Genomic DNA, 14,037 nt, shown 5'->3' on the forward strand with positions numbered 1-14,037 from the left:
AGATGTACTTCTCAGGATACGGAAATAACATTATGATTTCATTTCATTCTGTTTTTGGGAAAAAGTATTTAATGGTTGACATCAATCATGAATATTTAATGAGTTACACGCACATATTTATGAGATGTAATTCTCAGGGTATGGAAAGGACATTATGATTTCATTTCATTATGTACTTTATTGGTTGACATCAGTCATGAATATTTAATGGGTTTCAGGAATATACTTTTGAGATGCACTACTTAGGCTATGAAGATGGAATTATGATTTCATTTCATTGTGCATTTGAGGAAAGTCATTAATGGTTGTTAGCAATCATGAATATTTAAATGGATTATTGGGACATACTTATAAGATGTACTTCTCAGGATACAGAAATAACATTAGGATTTCATTTTATTATGTATTGGGGAAAAGCCTTTAATTGTTAACATAGATCATCGATAAGGTTTAGCGGAACGTATTTATTAGATGTATTACTGTCTTGGTCAATAGGTGTATGAAAAAATATGATCAAATGACAATTTTGGGGTTATGGGCACCTGATATGTATGCCTGATATAAAACCATTTGATTGGGCCAAGTGGGAGATTCTTGAGTATCTCTATAAGGGGAATCTCTATGGGGTTTCGACATCCGTGTCCATCTTCTATCCAGATTTCCCTCCGTGGGGGCAAGGGCTTATCTTGCTGAAACTAAAATCGACAGGGCAATTACAAGCGTGGATTTCTACTTTATCATCTCATTTACTCTTGAATACAATCTAAGGATTGAACCCACCGTCCCACTCATCAAGGCCTTCAAGCGTAATTACAAATTTCACGATAGATTCGCGCCATCTCTTTCGACAGTCAGGAGTCAGCTGAATATGAGAGATTTGGTGGGCAAGAAGGCAAGAGGTCGTTTAAAGAATGAGTTGGAGGATTTGATCGAGGAGGAGGGGGGGGACGAGGACGGCTCTCGAGATCGCCCGCCATCGCCATGAGCATCGAACCTTCAGAGATCACCCACGAACACCCACGAAGCAGACGCCTATCGACATCTGCTGCCCTCCCTTCTGCTCCACCCGCGAGCAAAAGGAAGAGGATAGAACAGAATAAGAACAACGGTCGTCGCTCCTTCGCCATGCCCATCACAGAAATACGACTAAAAGCCTGAGAGACTTCTTATTTATTTGGATTGGCGAAGAGCAAGCATCATACTTTCGAGCTGGGTCAAGATGAAACCCCTTCCATCCCACTTGTAATTTCATATGCTCATAAAAAACGATAAAAGAAAACTCGCCAACTGCTCATCCTCGCGTTCCCACGATCCGAACACGGAGAAAAAACAATACAATCAAGAACTAGTCGCCGAGATCCACCTGCTTCATCCAGAGATCCCACTTGACGGCCTCGAGAAACTGTTCATTCCTCTGAAGAGCAGAGACGAGAGAGGAGAAGGTGACCCGGTCAGGGCTCACCCCTCTCTCCCTCATCTCTCTCACCACTCCTACGGCCTCCTCCACCATGCCGGCCACCCCATAAGCCTTGATCAGCGTATTATATCCATATAAATCCGGCTCCATCCCCCTCTCCCTCAGCTCCGAGAGCACCCCCCCCACCTCCTCTATCCATCCCTTCCGCCCGTAAATATTAATCAGAATATTATAAGTGTAATGATCCGAAGAGCAGCTCATCTCCTTCATCTTCTTCATCACGTCCTTAAACTCCTCCGCCATGTCCGCCTTCCCGTACGCGTCAAGCATGGTATTATAAGCCTCGAGAGAGACGGATATCCCCGCGGCGACCATCTGCCGAACCATGTGTTGCATTCTCTTCACCTCCCCCGCCCTTCCGTAGGCCGCGATAATCGTGTTAAATGAGATAGCGTCGGCCAAGCCTTGCTTTCTCGCCATGGCCAGCACCTTCCTCGCCTTAACCAGAAGCCCCGACCGGCAATACACGTCGATCATCACGTTGACGGTGACGGTCCCGGCGGCGAACCCGCTTCCCGTCATCTCTTCAAAAAGCCTGGAGAGCTCGTCGACGGGGAGAGCCCTCGCGCAGCAGTTGATAACGCAGTTGTACATGGCTTCGTCCCAGTCCAGGCCGCTTCTCCTTAGCCGATAATACAGCTCGGCGAGCTTCTCCTTCATTCCCAGGCGCTGGTAGACTCGCAGCATGTCGCGATAGAGGAACACGTCCGGGGTGACGCCATTGTTGAGCTCCATGCAAGCGATAACTTCGCAGGCTTTGTGCAAGAGCCCGGCGTTCGCGTACATTCGAACGAGGATGGCGTACGCGACTAAGTCTAATTGCACCCCGGCGGATTTCAGCTGGAGATGGAGAGTCTCCGCTCGCTGGAATTGGAGAAGACGAGCGTAGACGTCGATCATGGAGCTCCAGATGTGGAGATTTGGAGGACGGGAGAGAGCTTCAAGCTGGGAGAAGATGGCGACCGCGTCTTCGAGGCGGCCGGCGTCTTTGCAGGAGCAGATAAGGAGATGGTAGAGGTTGTCTTCGAAGGCGGGATCGGTCCATTTACAACCCCGGAGAAGGCCCAGTACTTGGTCCGCCATGGCCGCCCGCGAGAAAGCTAATGCGAGCATCGAGCAGGAGGTCTGGTCTGCGAGAACTTCCTCGTAGAAGACGGGTATAACCTCGCGGGGGAGTTCGAGCACTCTCCCTGCTCTCTCGTAGGCTTGAAGAAGAATGCCGAGAATAGAGGAAAGCTCGCAGCCCAGAGACCGCATGTCGAGGAGGGTTTGGACTGCCCCACCATTGTCGCCGAGCTTCGCTTGGAGGTTGATCATGGTGAAGAAGTTGGCCGAGCTGGGGCGAAAGCCGGCGGATTTCAGCTCTGAGTACAGTCGCTTGACCTCTTCGTAGTTGCCTGCTCGGCCGAGCCCTTCGATCATGGATCGATAGGTCGTGGCGTCGGGCTTCAGGCCGAGAGATCGCAAGCTTCTGAACACGCGCATGGCGGAAATTGAATCGGAGATTTTTCCGTAGCCGGTTATCAAAGTGTTGTAGGCAACGATGTTGGGGTGGAATCCGGCGAGCTTCATCTTCTCTAGCTCGGTGGAGGCTTCCTTGAGCTTTCCTTGCTGGCTGTAAGCGTTGATTCTCACTAACCAGGCCTCGCTGTTCAGAGCTATCCTGTCTTCCACCATTAGACGGATTACTCGTTCGGCGTCTTCGTGCCGGCCGTGGCGGGTGTAGAGGGTGATCATGGCGGAGTAGGCGGCGGCGGCGCCGGCTTCGCGGCTGCGCATTAGATCGAAGGCGAGCTCGGCTTCCTTGAGACGGCCGGTTTTTTGGTAAAGCGTTAGAAGAGGAGCGAAGGTGGCGGAGTTGGCCTCGATTCCTCTCCCGATCATCGTTCTAAGTAAGTTTGCGCCGATTTCCGCAGACCCGCGTCGATTGCAGGCGAGAAGTAGCGAGTTGAAGAGAGAAGGCGTCAGAGCGCCGGAGAAGGAAGATAACTCTGCGAGGAGAGCTTCGGTGTTGGGCCAGTCTCCCTTTCTTGCCCAAGCCCGAAGAGCAACGGCGTAGGCGGCGGGGTTCTTCTCCAGCTTCCCGTTTTCTCGCATGAGTTCGAAGAACTGGAGAACCTTCTCGTCGCAGTCCTGCTCCAGCCGGTTGAGGATGGAGTTGCAGCGGGCTTGGCTGAGAGACGACATCGAGGCCTCCAAATCCGCGTCTTTTCTCACAAACTTTGATCTCCCCCTTTTGGGGGAAGAACCCAGATCGCTGATTTCGCCGAGGCCCGTGTTCTTGAGCTTCGCCGTGTTCTTTGAGGCGGTTTCGAGGGTTTCCGAGACTGGGTTTTCGCCATTGACGAGCTCCGCTGATGGGGACGCGTTGTTCATCTGCCGCAGTCCCACGACCCATGTCCGATTCATTCGAAATTGAGGGAAATCGGGAAATTTCTCGTCGTAGGAGCCCAATAGGACTTCGCCCCGATTTGCGCTGCTTCTCGGAGAAACGCTCTTTCCGGGGAAAGCCTGCGGCGGCGGAGAGCAGCCGTAATCGGGTCCGGAAGAACAGCATCTCCTCCGTTCTCGGATCTCCGGAGCGAACCAGAGCTTCAAAGAGGCCATGGAATTCGGGATTTTGAAGACAACCCAGTGAGGATTTGGAACTGGGGAGACGACCCACCCGCTCAGAAACTCGAGAACTTGGAGATATCATTCGATCCGTCGTCTGCAATCGGCTTCATCTCGGGATGTTTTTACTTCCTCACTCCAAGAGCAGTTAAAAAGACGGGTCTTTTTCTTCTGAATTTGATATGAAGCGGGAGGCCGAGATGGGCCGACCCTTCGAAGACGACTCTTATCCTTATCAACCTTGCCCCGCTTCGCTAATTTGGGTTTTTTTTGGCTTAAGTTGGTTCTTTCTTCACCGCAGCGAACAGCGGGTGACCACCCTTTCTCTCCATTTCGATTGTTTGCATATCGCCGGCAAGTAATCGTTTGATCTTCGCCTTCCCCAATCTGCTAGGGTTTCCTATCAATTCGATCAAGATGATGCTGTCGCGCTGATATAGAAAAGAGGTTCGCGCATCTCGTTCCTGAAACTAGAACGGGGAAATTATTCCAGAAATTCCAGCCATATGCCAATGGGTGATTTAGATTTCATTTTCCTTGAAAAAGAAACTAGTTTTTGTTCAACGTAATGCGGAGACAGGCCGACCCATCTCATCTGGCTTGCTTCGCCCCGGTTGGAGAATGTTGGTTAATTAGGTTACATGATTCTTCCCATAGATAACCAAGAATAACCCGGATGGAAATTTGCCCTTGATTCATAATCGGACCTCATCTCTTCAGAGTTCTAAAATTTCTTGATTTTTTTACGCTCCGGTCTATGCCACCGGGGGGGGGCTCCTACCTCGGGCTCATCTCCAGATCAACGACGCTATCTCAGCTCTTCCAAATCCACGCCCAGATCGTTCTTTCCGGCCATCTCTCCACGGGCGACGTCGTCACCCCCACCAAGCTCATCCAACGGCTCTCCGAGCTCGGCGGCGCCGCCCACGCGCGCCGCCTCTTCCCCGCCGTCCCTTCCCCAGACCTCTTCCTCTTCAACGTCCTGATCCGCTCCTCCGCCGCCGACGGCGACCCAATCTCCGCCCTCTCCCTCTACCGCCGCCTCCTGCGCGAGCCGCGGCTCGCCCCGGACCGGTTCACCTTCGCCTTCGCCTTCACCGCCGCCGCGACCCTCGGCTCGGACCACCCCGGCCGCCGGCTCCACGCCCATGCCGCCCAGACGGGGTCCGCCTCGGACCCATTCGCTGGCTCGGCCCTGTCCACCCTCTACTTCCAGTTCGGCCGCGTCGCCTGCGCCGAGAAGGTGTTCGAGGAAATTCGCGACCCGGACACCGTGGCCTGGAACGCGCTCGTCAGCGGGCTAGCCCGCTACGGGTACTGCGGCAGAGCCATGCGAGCCCTGGCGAGAATGCTTAGCCTCAGAGGCCCGCGCCCCGACTCGGCGACCCTGGCGGCGGTCCTCCCCGCCGCGGCGGAGCTCAAAGACTCGAGCTTTGGAGCGGCGGCCCACGGGCTAGGGACCAAGGCCGGGCTCGCCGCCCACGCCTTCGTCTCCACGGCGCTCATCTCCATGTACGCCAAGTGCGGAGAGATCTCCGCCTCCTGGCTCGTATTCAAGGCCATGAAATCCCCTGATATCATCGCCTGCAACGCGATGATCTCCGGGTTATCGATCAACGGAGACGTCGCCGGCTCGGCGGCGCTGTTCAGAGATCTGCTGCGCTCGGGGAAGAAGGCGAGCTCCAGCACGCTCGGCGGGCTTATCCCGGTTCACAGCCCCTTCGGCCACGAGCCCCTCTGCGGTTGCATCCACGGGTTCGCGGTCCGTAGCGGGCTCGACGTGGGTTCCCCGGTGGCGACCGCCCTGGTGACCGCCTACGGCCGCCTGGCCCGGACCGCGGCCGCGCGGCGCGTCTTCGACTGCGCCCCGCCGGAGGCCAAGACCCCGGCGACGTGGAACGCGGTAATCTCCGCGCACGCGCAGAACGGCGAGACGGAGGCCGCCGTGGAGCTGTTCAAGACCATGCGAGAGGAAACGGGAAGCCCCCGTCCGAACCCCGTCACCGCGGCCAGCGTTCTCTCGGCCTGCGCGCAGCTCGGGACGCTCTCGCTCGGGGAGTGGGCGCACCGGGCGATCGAAAACGAGCGGCTGGAGATGAACGTGTTCGTCTCCACGGCGCTGATCGACATGTACGCCAAGTGCGGCAGCGTAACGGAGGCCCGTCGGATCTTCGACGCCATGGAGGAGAAGACTGTGGTCTCCTGGAACGCCATGATAGCCGGGTACGGGCTCCACGGGCTGGGCCGGGATGCGCTCCAGCTGTTTGATGAAATGCTGCAAGCCGGGATGGCTCCGAGCTCGGTCACCTTCCTCGCCGCTCTGCACGCTTGCAGCCACGCGGGTCTGGTCGAGGAAGGGAGGGCGCTGTTCCGGGGCATGGCGGCTCGGCACGGGGTCGAGCCAGGGCCGGAGCACGCGGCCTGCATGGTGGACCTTCTGGGCCGGGCGGGGCGGCTGCGGGAGGCCGTGGAGTTCATCTCCGGGCTCGCGGGCGAGCCCGGGGCGGGCGTCTGGGGGGCTCTCCTCGGGGCCTGCATGATCCACAAGGACCAAGAGCTCGCTTCCATGGCCTCCGAGCGGCTCTTCAAGCTGGACCCGGACAGCCCCGGCTACCAAGTCCTCCTCTCCAACATCCTCTCCGCCGGGCGAGACTACCGACGCGCCGCCCTGGTCCGGCGCGGGGTCAAGACCAAGACCCCCGGCTGCACCACCATCGAGCTCGCCGGCTCGCTTCATGTGTTCACCTCCGGCGACCGGTCTCACTCGCGGGCGGCAGAGATTTACAGAGAGCTGGAGAGACTTATGGGGAAGATGGCTGAGGCCGGGTACTCTGCCGTAACGGAGAACGCGCTGTACGATGTGGAGGCGGAGGAGAAGGAGCAGATGCTGAGGGTGCACAGCGAGAAGCTCGCCATCTGCTTCGGGCTGATTAGCACCGAGCCCGGCGCCGAGATCAGGATCATCAAGAATCTGAGGGTGTGCGTGGACTGCCACTCGGCCACCAAGTTCATTTCCTTGGTCACCGGGAGAGTTATCGTGGTCAGGGATGCCAACAGGTTTCATCATTTCAAGGGTGGGAGCTGCTCTTGCGGGGACTACTGGTGAGACAATTCACAGGAGGACGGACAGACATCAACTGTTAACTACTGTTATAGTTGCATTATGGTGTGGGGAGTCTTGTATCATGGATTCAGTGAGCAGTATCAACTACTGTTGGAGTTACAGTATGGTGCTGGTACCCCTGTTCAGATCACAAGCAACGTCACCCATGCCGAAACTACCTCTCCCAGACATGATAATGTTTGTTCCTACAATATTTGTCCCAGACCTTACAGATATTCTTTCTACCAAAAGAATGTAGTGGAGCAATTAGTGATTGAATTGCTGGCGGGAAGCATCATCCAAAAGTTAAACAGCCCATCTTCCAGCGTCGTTCTTCTCATCAAGATGAAAGATGGTGGGTGACATTTTATGTGTTTACCGGGGGCTTCGCCGATTGAGAACACCACGAGCTCGTTTACTCAGGGTTAAGCAAAACCTTATTTAGTAAACTAGGTGATAGTTTAGAATTGTTTCCCCATTGTCATCATAGGGACATTGTTCAAAGGGCAAGATGATGTGCGTATTTTTTTCCCAAATTGGATTGGGTGATTATCAAATACATATGCAGATGACATCTAGAGGTTGGCATTCAAAACAGCCTAACAATTGAATATGATAACCTTCGCTGTAGAATTCCAATTCAACGAAAATGCATATATCTTTCACTCAGATCGCAACTATCGACCCTTGAGTATCCGGATCATTAGAAGAAAGAGAAATAAAGGAATGAATTAAGGAAGGAGGGGATATCTCGGAACGAAGGACAGTAGAGGTGACGATTTGTGAAAACCGGATCGGCAGCCCAACGCAGGAGAATCTCCAGGAGCGTTTCTTGAAGTAGATTTCCAAAAGTGCTCCTCGAGCCAGCCCCATTCCTCTATTTAAACCAGTTTCCCGCCACCTTTAGTGCTGCTCCTTTCCCGCCCTTTTTTATTTCGAATTCTCCACGTGTGGTTCACTCCACACGTGCGATATCCTTGGCCTTTCGTTTCTTTGTCATGTATGTGCATAAAGGACGCTTATCAGGTGATTATCAAATACATATGCAGATGACATCTAGAGGTTGGCATTCAAAAAACACCATGGGCACTTGAAGTTCTTAGTCGTGCCTTTTTGAGTATGGGATAACCCGACAGTCTTCCCATTCCCTGATGAATGATGTGTTCACCCCTACTATTGAGAAATTTTCCCCAATATTTTTTGTCGATATCTAGGTCAATAAGTCAAAATGCATCTTCAGCCAGCTACTAATTGAATATCTAGGTCAATAGGTCTCTTTTGAGTGTGCCACTTCAGATTAGGGATTGGGGTTCGGATTGAATCGAATCATGATCGAATGTTTCGATCGATCAGGTGAAGAATCTTTTGATCGAACAAGATATTAGACCGAGTACAAACAAATTATTCGATCGATTTGATTTGTTCGTTCGTGTTTGATCAAACATTTGTTCAAACTGTTCGAACAAAATCAAAAAGTTGGCTAATAAAATGAAAATGTGTGAGATTGGGATTTTTTTTGGAAGAATAAGGTATGATGAAACTCGTAATTTCTGAAAACTAAATGTAATGAAGTAGATAAAGCTATGTTGAGATATGTTGAAAGACAAAGGCATGATTTTGGAAGTAAGAATTATAAGTTAGCATTATTATGTAAATTATCTCTAATTATAGGTATAAACTTATCTCAAAAATATTATGTAGTACTAAGGTATAACAGTAATAGTTGAGAGGAGAGAATTACAAATCAACATTATTGAAAATATTACATAATTCTGTAGACAAAAATATTGCATAGATGAAAATATATTAAATTTGATTAAAGGACCGAGATGAAGTCTCATGACAAAGTAAGAGGATGTCCCCAGTGTCACGTGCAGACGACATCATCAAGCACACTGACATTCCTTTTGAGATCACATCAAAATCGAGACCAGATGAGACAACATGGCGTGATCAAATGAGAGGATGCCACATGACATGTAAAATTAACAATGCTGAATCCAATATTGTGTTTCTTTTAAGTGAGCATTTTTGTGTTATGTTGTTTTATAGTTAATGTATATGAATTTTTTATAATTATAATTTTGTAATATTTTTATATCTAGCATCATTTTATTAAGTTTTTCAAAGTTTTTGAGATTTCACTCATAAATGGGTGACTTAGTGCAGTCATTGAACCTGTTTAGTGCGGATCATAATTTTACGAAGACTTCATTATAATAGCACTGTATAGTGTCAATTGTTGGTTGCTGGTGAGTGTTGACTGCTAAGTGCAGACTTTTTGTGGACTTGCAAAATGTAGAGCTATGGAGTGTAGACCTATCAGTGAAGCATTTCAGATAAATATTATGATGCTATCAGACCAATCATACTTGTGTGTCGTGTTGAAGTTCATTTAACTAATCATTTATTCATCACTATTTTTGTGTGATGAATATAGTGAAGTCATTGAACACAAGTAATGAATTGGGGAATTATGATGAGATCATAATAGAGTGATCACTAAATGTAGGCATGTGTTCCAAATATTGAACTATCTGAAAAGTATAGTCATTAGTGTTGGTACTCCAATGATTGAGAGCGGGTACTCTTTAGGGAAAGAGTTCATCAAATTGTTTAGTATGAATCACTAAAATGATTAGTATGTTTAAGTTCATCAAATTTATTATACATTAGACTTGAGACACTAAAGACATATTTTACATGGATTAAAATATTTTGAATATGACTTGAGATTCTCCAGTCATGGGATTAAAGTTAATATTAGCTCAAATATAACAAGAACCATAAGAAGGTGATTGATTAGTCAAAATCAGACCTTATGTTGCTGGTACAAGAGGATGTTGAATCAAGGAAATAGATGCATTGAATACTTGTCAAGGTTAATTGAGATATAGAAGAAGGATACTATCCAATAATTTCCAATATATCAGTACTAACGGGAAGGAGGATCATAATCTGACATTTAACCACGCCTCAAGTTATTTGGGATACTCACGTGGATGAAGCATTATACATGTGCAGTAACTGATGGCGCTTAATGTTAAATAAATTTATGATTATGTATATTCTAGATCACGAGGTGTAGCTTGGACCCCCACTAGTTGAAAAAGTACCATATTAATGAGGTTAAATTATTAATTGATGAAGTATTCTATATATTGATATAGTTAATTAATAAGGTTGGTTAATAAATGCTATGGGTCCATCAAATTTATATGTAGACTAGTATAAGGCTTCAAGGGTAACATACATAACATCTAAGGATATTGGTAGTTATACTTAAATTTTATGGGCTATTACATATTAAGTAGAAATAGAGGAGCCATCCATTTCAGATGCCCATGTCAGCAAGATCTGCTCCCCCTATATTCTATTCTCAAATCACTCCTGCTAATGTGACTTTATATTGAGAATATTTTAAAGATCTACAAGGGTAGATGAGGAAGTTGAAGAGGAGATCCAACGTTTAATTGATTGCATTGATACATCTAGATATCATACATGTGAAGGGCTTGAAGATTTTCTAACAAGGAGCAAAGTGAGATTGGAATTATTTCCGCACAATGTAATATGATCATTAAAGGCTTATTAGATAAATTATACACTTATTTCATTCGTCTGATGCATAAAATTAGATTTTAAGTAGTCAATCAAAGTCCTAGAACCAACATTCACAATACCAAACTTAGCATACTTTTTTAGTTTTAATCTATTTTATCTTATTTATTTCAGGGTCGTGCCCATAGTAAAGCCACAGATCGAGGACAAAGCCAAATTTTTTTGCCAATTATTTTGTTGACTGTCATAAAAATCTAAGATGCAAAACCCTACACATGGCAAGGCGGGGATAATAATCACAAATAACTATTATTTTCATTATAATTTCATTTATCTATGTGTTTATTATTATTAAAATGATCATAAATTCATGTTATTAAGGATTTAAATGATCTAAAACATTTTTAAAATGAATTCAAAAATTTATGCATTTAATGGAATTTCATTAGAATTTTTACGTAAATTCCATGTAAAAAATATTTTTATAAGTCAGACAATATAAAATTAGATTTAGTTAGTTTTATCTAAGGGTTTATTACTATTCCAGAATGATATTCTATTTTTTATGGAACTTTCTAACGCTAAATTGAAAAGGAAATAACTTTATAAGTAAAAAAATAAAACTGAATTTATTTTAATATTATAAGTGAATTTGTTGACCTTTTCTACGCTTAAAATTATATGCGATGCAGGCAATCCGCTTCAAAAATCAGAGGAGATAAAATCAGATGGCTAAGACTTCTGCTAATTCAAAGAATGATATCTAATGATATAAGAGTTTTTATGCTAAGATTTTGGGGGAAGTTCCATATTTACCTCCTCTATCCATCCATCATATTGGATCTATAAATAGAACCCCCATCCTTGTAAAAAAGGCACCCTTGAATTTTGTTATTAATTATAATTAGCAGAGTGATTTACATATTCTAATACATTATAAAAATTAGGATAAATATTTTCACCATTGTAATATTGTTTTTAGTAAATTTCTACTAGTTTCATTTTATTAAATTAGATAGTTCATGAATTATATATAAAAAATCCAAAAAGCAGAAACCAAAGCTAAAATTCATTTGTTCAATACTTTCTCCTGGTGGATTCAACCTTTCCTCAACCCCTTCTTGTAAGGAAAATTAGAAATATTTTTGCATAAACAAGAATCCTTTAGAAACATATTTAACCTAATTTGTGGCTCATCATGGGGGGAAGGATGAGTAGAGAGAATATATTTAATTAAATTGATGACAAATATTGATCTAACTTTGAGGCTTGATATCTAATAATCTTGAAGGTGAATTGAGCTAAAATTTTAAGGGACATCTGTCTATATCCCCTATTTCATTCATGCCCTTGTATACACAAATTAAGATGTTGATTAACATATAAAGACCATGTTTGAACTCACTTTTCATATATGTAGGCCAATGGAAAGAGAGTGAGGTTAGAGATCCATCAAGTCCTTTCTTGGTGTCTCGGGTGATTGAAAAGAGGCTCTAAAGAAGTGGAGAAGCTTTTCAGCATCAACACGACACCATGGTCCTACCATAACTTGGGGCAAGTTTTCTCACCTTACATTATTCTATTTTGTCATTATTATTACATTATGTTTACCTCCTGTCTTACCATCACCTTCCACATTTGTCATCATCTCTTAACCCCTCGTTTTCACTTCACTCCATCACTTTGCTTTGTAATTGATAACACCCTAATTTCGGTCTTTATTTCATGTTATTAGCATGATTTATGCATTTAAAAGGCTTAAATTTGGGTTGTTATCATATATTTACACAAAATAATGCTTCCAAGTAATTTCTGATTTTTCCCTAATTTTCTGTTAATTATATGAATTTTTAAGGATTTATTGAAGCTCGAAATAATTATTTTTGGATGAAAATGGCACATTAAAAAGTTTATTTCGACATTTATCAACATGGGAATCAATCAGGGAATTTTCTAGAATTTTCTAGAATTTTTTACGAATTTTTAGGAATTTTCTGGGATTTATTTCAAGAAGAAATGCATTTATTCTATGAAAAAAGGGCATATTTATAGGAGAAAAAATGTATTTATGCAATTTCTAGACTTTTCGGGGCCTTTTTGCAACGTTTCGTTGCAAAAAGACCCTGAAAACAGCTCTCGGTCGCCATGGCAGGCGTAAAGATCCTATTTAAAATCATTCAGGGTTTCATTGCAATTTTTAATATATATTTTTAATGTTTTAGGAGAAATCGGAGGAGAGAGAGTGCGCCAGGGGCATATACGCAATTACTTTTGGGCGGCGTCCAAAAGCAATTCCAGGCTTTTTAAGGACTTTTCTGCAAAAAAAAAAGGATTCAAAATGCGCCAGCCAATGAGAGAGCGACACGTCATTGCGTGTTTAAAAACGAAACTAATAAATAAATCAATTTTAAATCTAATGAATTAAATTGGTTTAAAATTGATTTATTAATAACTTTTGATCCTGAAGTCCGATTGAGATGATTTTTTTATGGATTTGTTCGTCTTGATCTCCTCTTTCTATCTGTATGGTTAGATCATTCAGAACTAGCCTACATTGATAGATAAATATTAAGTACTAAACGGGGGTAAAATGGTGATTTTTACCCTATAACCTAAGTATAAAAGCTGAATTTCGAGAGGGGGAGCTCATTCTGGAGGGTGCTTCATCACAGCTGCAAGACAGAGAGGAGTCCCAGCCTGGATCAACAGTTTTGGTAATTTTTTTTTTCATTGTATTCAAACTTTTGTGCATTTTGAATGAAATAGGTTAAGTTGTTTGTTTCTTCATCTCCATTCTAGTCTGAACTTCTAAATCGCTTGGCTTGAGCGGCATGTACAAGCCCTGATTAGGATTGAGAGGAGAAATTGAGGAATTTTACCTGGGCATTCAATTGCATTACAAAAGAAAATTATAAAAAAATTTAGTTTTAATTTTTAGAAGTCTCAATTTACCCCATTTTAGTTCTGAATTATCAATCTGAAAAATCAACCCAACTCATTTTAAGAACCCTCTTTCAACCTCTCTAAATGATTTCTTGGATCCTTTAATTAGGATCAAAGAAGGAAATTTAGAGCTCTTAATTCTTCTAATCTTCCCATCTCTCCTACCCCCCTCTCTAAATTCTCACCTAATTAGGGTGACTTGATCCTCATTGAAGATCAAATTCACTCTAATTAGGATCTAAAACACCAAAAATTAAATCAAATTGAAATTCCTACTTGCCTCCCTTGGACGACACTCATACTTATCACTATACATATTAAGTAGAGTTTTATAAATTTT

The 14,037-nt window shown here is 45.0% G+C and overlaps 2 protein-coding genes across 2 annotated transcripts; one reads left to right on the forward strand and one right to left on the reverse strand.

The window, feature by feature from the left end:
• Window positions 1–1,141: 1,141 nt before the first annotated feature.
• LOC144713315 (Tetratricopeptide repeat (TPR)-like superfamily protein) lies at window positions 1,142–4,244 on the reverse strand. Its single transcript, XM_078587896.1, has one exon. The coding sequence runs from the start codon at window positions 4,082–4,084 to the stop codon at window positions 1,346–1,348; it is 2,739 nt and encodes a 912-aa protein (XP_078444022.1). The 5' UTR covers window positions 4,085–4,244; the 3' UTR covers window positions 1,142–1,345.
• A 120-nt stretch (window positions 4,245–4,364) lies between these two features.
• LOC144713316 (pentatricopeptide repeat-containing protein At4g30700-like) lies at window positions 4,365–7,729 on the forward strand. The gene has a single exon (XM_078587897.1). It carries the CDS (start codon window positions 4,848–4,850, stop codon window positions 7,194–7,196), a length of 2,349 nt encoding a protein of 782 aa, XP_078444023.1. The 5' UTR covers window positions 4,365–4,847; the 3' UTR covers window positions 7,197–7,729.
• Window positions 7,730–14,037: the final 6,308 nt, after the last annotated feature.

This window comes from Wolffia australiana, chromosome 15 (genome assembly GCF_029677425.1).
Source record: "Wolffia australiana isolate 7733 chromosome 15, ASM2967742v1".
NCBI classification, from domain to species: Eukaryota; Viridiplantae; Streptophyta; class Magnoliopsida; order Alismatales; family Araceae; genus Wolffia; species Wolffia australiana.